At 50.2% G+C, this 6,000-nt stretch overlaps 1 protein-coding gene across 3 annotated transcripts in view; it reads left to right on the top strand.

Moving 5' to 3' along the window:
- Nucleotides 1-1,800: 1,800 nt before the first annotated feature.
- TXNDC11 (thioredoxin domain containing 11) overlaps nt 1,801-6,000 on the top strand; it is a 66,978-nt gene continuing 62,778 nt past the window's right edge. The window contains exons 1-2 of one of the 3 annotated variants that reach the window (XM_029222379.1): nt 1,957-2,196; nt 2,569-2,672. In XM_029222379.1, the coding sequence (XP_029078212.1) occupies nt 1,957-2,196; nt 2,569-2,672 (344 nt within the window). Of the gene's footprint in view, nt 2,197-2,568; nt 2,673-6,000 lie in introns of all 3 variants that reach the window. The other 2 variants (XM_029222378.1, XM_029222377.1) reach the window with 2 other exon arrangements.

The raw sequence follows: 6,000 nt of genomic DNA, 5'->3' as shown, positions 1-6,000 counted from the left end.
GTTTTTTTGCGTGGCATCATACTGCCTTAGTTCCCTCCGAGTTTTATCTGCCTGGTTTGTAGTTATTGACAACGGAAGTCGAGTCTAGATCTGTGGCCCCAGCAATTTGGTAATTACGGACATGGTCTTAGCTCCAGGTACACTTGTCCCAGGGAAACAATCCCTTCCTGTCACTCTCAACTCATATTTCATCCTTCTCCGACTTGTTTTTAATCACAAAAACTTATTTAGAGGGACTTCCCTGGTGGCGCAGTGGTTAAGACTCTGCCTGCCACTGCAGGGGACATGGGTTCAAGTCCTGATCCAGGAAGATCCCACATGCCACAGAGCAACTAAGCCTGTGCGCCACAACTACTGAGCCCATGTGCCACAACTACTGAAGCCGCATGCCCAAAGCCCATGCTCCGCAACAAGAGAAACCACCACAATGAGAAGCCCGCGCACGACAACGAAGAGTAGCCCCCACTTGCCAGAACTAGAGAAAGCCTGCGCAGCAACAAAGACTCAACGCAGCCAAAAATAAATTAAAAAAAAAAAAAACCACTTACTTAGAAAGGACCTAACATTTAGAGTCACAGAGGATTTAGAGTCGACAGTGGGTCGTTGGAGCGGCTTGTTAACCTTGCCTTTGAGCCTGAATTCCTCACCTACTAGCTTTGTGGCCGCAGTCACGTGGCTTTTCCAAACCTCGGTTTTCGCATCTGTGAAGTGAGTACAGGCTGTACAGACCCTCCTCCCAGGAGTGTGATGTAGGGACGTGGTGCTCAGGCGCACAGCACTTCACTGGTGCAGGAAATGGACACTGGGAGACGACAGTCACTAAAATTTGAGTACTCACTATGGGCCCAGCAGTTTCCATCAATGACCTCATTTAATTCTCAAAGCAAGGCTTCCCTGGTGGCGCAGTGGTTATGAATTCGCCTGCCAATTCAGGGGACACGGGTTTGAGCCCTGGTGCGGGAAGTTCCCTCATGCCGTGGAGCAACTGAGCCCATGTACCACAACTACTGAGTCTGCACTCTAGAGCCCACGAGCCACAACTACTGAGCCCGTGTGCCACAAGTACTGAAGCCCGCTCACCTAGATAGAGCCCGTACTCCGCAACGAGAAGCCACTGCAATGAGAAGCCCACGCACTGCAACAAAGAGTAGCCTCCGCTTGCCGCAACTAGAGAAAGCCTGTGCACAGTAACGAAGACCCAACACAGCCACAAATAAATAAAATAAATATATGTTTAAAAAAATCCTCAAAGCAGCTCTGTGAGGGTGGTACTGATATCACCCCCATTTTACAGATGTGTAAACGGAGGCCGTAACCTCTCCCGCCTCACTCCTGGATCCGCGGGCACTTCTCGCCTCTGTACGTGTTTTCCATTCATTAAGCGGGGACAGTAAATGGCACCTACATCCTCTGGAGCCTGTAGTGATATTTGCAGACACGACTGCTGTCACCATCACGGCTCTTTAAACTCAAGGAGCCAAGCGGGAACTCCCTGTAGCCCGGGTCTGCCGAGGTCTGCGCCGGCTGTATGCAGGGATAGGAGTGGCCGGACGCTAGGCGCCGGCGCCTGCGCAAACTCAGTGGACTGGGTACCGGAGCGAGCAAGTGGCTACGGCGGCTTCGGCGCCTACGTCAGGGACGGGGGCGGGGCCTGTTGGACTACGCCGCGGCTGCCCCGCCGCCAGCGGGGAACGGATCCGCGCAGACTCCGTAAGCGAGGGGGCGTGGCTCTATGGGGGCGGGGGCTGATGGGCGGTGTCCACGCAGCCTTTCGGGTGGGGGCGGAGCCGCCTGCGCGGGGGCGGGCGCCGCGGCTGCGGCGAGGCTGACGTGGACCGTACGGGTTAGCTGGCTCGGCGAGTTGCGGGATTGGGGAGCGACGGGCCGGGCCGGGCCTTTGGGCCCTTGGCGGCGGCGGCGGTATAAAGCCGGCGACGGGGAGCATGTAATGTCGGAATGCGGAGGCCGCGGCGGCGGCGGCGGCAGCAGCAGCGACGACGCCGAAGACGAGGGTGGCGGTGGCGGCGGCCCCGCGGGCTCCGGCTCCCTCAGCCCGGCCCCGGCTGCTTCCTCAGAGGGCCGGCTCCGCCGCGGGCTGCGCGGCGCCTCTCTCATGGCGCGCCGGCGGCCCGAGCTGCTCTGCGGGGCCGTGGCGCTCGGCTGCGCGCTGCTCCTCGCACTCAAATTCACCTGCAGGTGAGGCGGCCCGCACCCCCGGGCCCGGCGCGCCCTCGGCCCGGCGGGCGGCGCGTAGCCGTCTTGGGCCTCGGGGTCGAGGGTCGTAGCGGCCTCTGGGGAAGTCGGGCCTGACTTTGCCTGGAGCGATGGACTTGACCCTCCTCCAGCATGCGGCCATGCCCGCCGCGTTCCTTCTCTCCGGCCAGCGAGCCCTAAGGCGAGGTTTTGGGGTGCTGCCCGGCGCCCCTTCCTCCCATTTTAATACCGAGGAAGGCGGGCCAGGTTCCGAGCTGCTTGTCAGCTGTTGGGGTTTCTTGGGGGTGCCCCTGTCACTTCTGCGCAGGCTGCAGGACCCTCGTTTATCACCCATTTTGTTTCCCTTATGCCTAGGCTAGGCGTAGACAACCTTTAGCGTCCCGCATGTTGACAATTCATGCACTCATCGATATAGCGATTATTTATCCGCACCTCTTGTGTGCGGAGCGCTCATCCAGGTGAGCGATGAAGATAAGAAGTCCCTGTTCTCCATTCCAGGGGGTGGTACAGACAGTAAATAAGAAAACTTAATATAGTTTTAAAGAGCTTCAGTAAGTGCTGTGCAGGGAATAGAAGCGAAGAGCGTGGGGCAGAAAGGCCTTCCTAAGGGAGCTAGGTAGGAAACGCACCCACGAAGGGGAAGGGGCCAGCATTGGGGAGATCTGGGGGAAGCGTCCAGGGGAGGGGAAAGAGCAAGTGCAAAGGTCCTTTGACCTGAGGCTGGACAAGGCTGGTGTTTTCCTGGAACTGGAAGGAAGGCCTGAGTAGGCTGGAGTGTAGTGAGCAGGAAGAGTGAAAGTTAATGTCTCTCTTTGGGAAAGTACACAAATAGAAATTTTACTTTAAATTTCAAGAGTACTTTTGGGCTCCCAAATCCACAGTGTATCTCCTGGGACTCCAATTTATAAATCTGTGGTGCCACTGACTGGCATATTGGCCACGAGGAAGATTTCAACTTGGAACATTTTTATTGAGTCTGTTAAAGACAATATGTGGCCCCTGTTGTCAAAGAGATGTCAAAGGATTGGGGATTGTAGTGGAAAGAAAATTATAATAACTATCATTGAGCATTTGCTATGTGCCAGGTGCTATACTACCAGTGGCGTTTCTCAGCCTTGGTACTGTTGATATCTTGGGTCAGATAATCCTTGTTGTGGCGGGCTGTCCTGTACATTATGGGATGTTTAGCGGCATCCCTGGCCTCTGCCTACTACATGCCAGTACCTACTACCTGCTCCTACTCCTCCACCCCACTGTGACAACCAGAAGTGTCTCCAGACAGTACCAAATGCCCTCTGGGGAACCGAATCGCCTGTTTCAGAACTACAGATTACATGAATGCATTTATTCTCTTAACACATGATCTGAGAGCCTAATATGGATCACTTACGTCTCAATCCAGTGAAGTCTGGATATACATACTCTTACCCTTCCAATTTACACACGAAGGAGTGGAGCTTTGGTCGTGATGCAAAACTTGCCCCAAATCACATCCACCTAATAAGTGGCTGAACTGGAATTTGAATCCTTTATTGTCAGGAATTAGTCTCTTTACCTTGTTCTTTATCACGTCCTGCACAAGGAAATTAAAGTATTTTACAAGGTAGAATATTGCAAGGTAGTATTTGGATTCAAATTAGGAGGAGAGGTTTTCTCTCCTGCAAGGGTTGGGGGGCTTACTTGCATCACTTTGTCCATCTACAGTAATAACGTGCGGTGTTCGCTCTGAGAGAACAGGGCTTAATAGATATGAAAGTGCTTTGAGATTTCAGGAAGATGGAAGAGTGTAAACCCAATTACTGGAGCAGACTGAGCAGGGTCCCCACCTACTTCAGGCAAGGAGAGTGAACCAGTGAACAGGCTGCTTGCCTGTCCAGCTTCTTTGTGTGCCACTGGCAAATTTCAGTCTTTTAATAGACTCAGATTGATTTTTTTAGAGTCTTCTTTGATGGAATGGTGTCATGATACTACTTTATCGCTCTGCAACTGACTCTAACATTTCTGCCACTCTTTTCCTATTTTACTTTTAAGATCTTTGTGTTAATGAGGACAGAGGCTTAAAGGAGAGTAGAATTTTTTAAATTAATTTTTATTAATAGCTCCAGGCCTGAAATAGGTGACAGCACTCTTCACTGTCTTGCTGCTTAGCTGAGTTCAAATCAGATAACATTAAGAAAAGGTTGATTTGGGGTTGAAACACTATGAATAATTGTGCATTTCTGGGAACTTAAATCTCTGTGCTACCTGCTTTTCTGTGCATTGAATCTCCATGACTTCATCCTCACTTTCCTTTTACCCTGATTTGTGTGTGTTTTTTTGTGGGGGAAAAAATTGTGAGTGTTTGTGTGTTTGTCTCTATTATCTCTATATGTATTTTGCTTTATATATTCATTTTGCTTTATTTCGTTTTGTAAGCTCAAAGCCGCTTCAGATCCTTTGGGAGGAAGTGTAGAGTATGAGTCTCATACAAAAATTGGGAGTTGCAACAGGCCTTCCTTGTTTGCAACCATCTCTTGAGTTTTTGGTGCCTGAGATTTACACTTCAAAGCTGCAGGAAATCTTTGATCTAGGTATAGTTTCTCAAAAACGAGAGCAAATTTAGGAGTTAAATGGAAACTCATGAATGTTTCTGTTGGGGCAGAGGCATATGTTTTCTCTGCCCTGGTTAATGTTTGCTTTTTGACGGGCCATGGGTTTATCTGGCTCATTTACTTGAGGAGCTGCTCTGAACATGCAGAGCAACAGTACTAAGTTGATGATTATCCTCTGTTTGATTGTCACAGACCTACATTTTCCCTCAGATTGCGTATCTGACTTTTAAGACAAAATTTGAATAGTACAAAAATAGTAACCTCCAAACAGGAGCATTTTGGACTTGCTGAGAAATGTGTCACTTATTCACTGCAAGACCTCCCTCCCCTCTGCATGACTGTCTTCTTGTCACTCAGGTCTTAGCTTAAAAGATACCACCCTGGGCTTCCCTGGTGGCACAGTGGTTGAGAATCTGCCTGCCAGTGCAGGGGACACGGGTTCGAGCCCTGGTCCGGCAAGATCCGACATGCCGCAGAGCAACTGGGCCCGTGAGCCACAGCTACTGAGCCTGCGCGTCTGGAGCCTGTGCTCCACAACAAGAGAGGCCACGACAGTGAGAGGCCCGCGCACCGCGATGAAGACTGGCCCCTGCTCGCCGCAACTAGAGAAATTTATCCGCGCAGAAATGAAGACCCAACACAGCCAAATAAATAAATTTATAAAAAAAAGATACCACCCTGCCCACCACCCCATTGAGGAGCTTCTAGGTTTCCTGTCTCATCACTGTGTTAAATTCTCCACAGAACATGATCATTTTGTGTGGTTTTATGTTTGTTTACACGTTTGGTTGTTTGCCTGTCTCCCTCCCTGAGAAAGGAAGCCCCTTGAGAACATGTGCTCCCTCCTATAGCCTTGGTTCCTGTAGAGCAGTGCCTGAAGCACAGAAGCATTTGCTTACTGAACTTTTTTTTTTTTTGAATTATTGTGTAAGTGACTGGTTTTCAGGTTATGAAGATATTTTACATAGACCTCCCTGATTGCAGAGTTAAAATGTTAGTGTGAGTGCATAAATAGGAGATTTGCATTTAATAGCAACCTTTAACAGCATTACTTTATGATGTTAATAATTTTTGGTTAAAATGGGGAAGTAATATATTTAAAACCGGCTTAACTCAGGAAGCTGACACCTTCTAGATGTAGAGAAGGGGGTGGACTCTTTTCCTCAAACTAAGTGACCCAAGGCTCTTAGAGTAG

Source organism: Monodon monoceros, unplaced genomic scaffold (genome assembly GCF_005190385.1).
Source record: "Monodon monoceros isolate NGI ecotype Baffin Bay Population unplaced genomic scaffold, NGI_Narwhal_1 Super_Scaffold_13, whole genome shotgun sequence".
Lineage (NCBI taxonomy): Eukaryota > Metazoa > Chordata > Mammalia > Artiodactyla > Monodontidae > Monodon > Monodon monoceros.
This window is presented reverse-complemented; position numbering and strand designations above follow the sequence as displayed.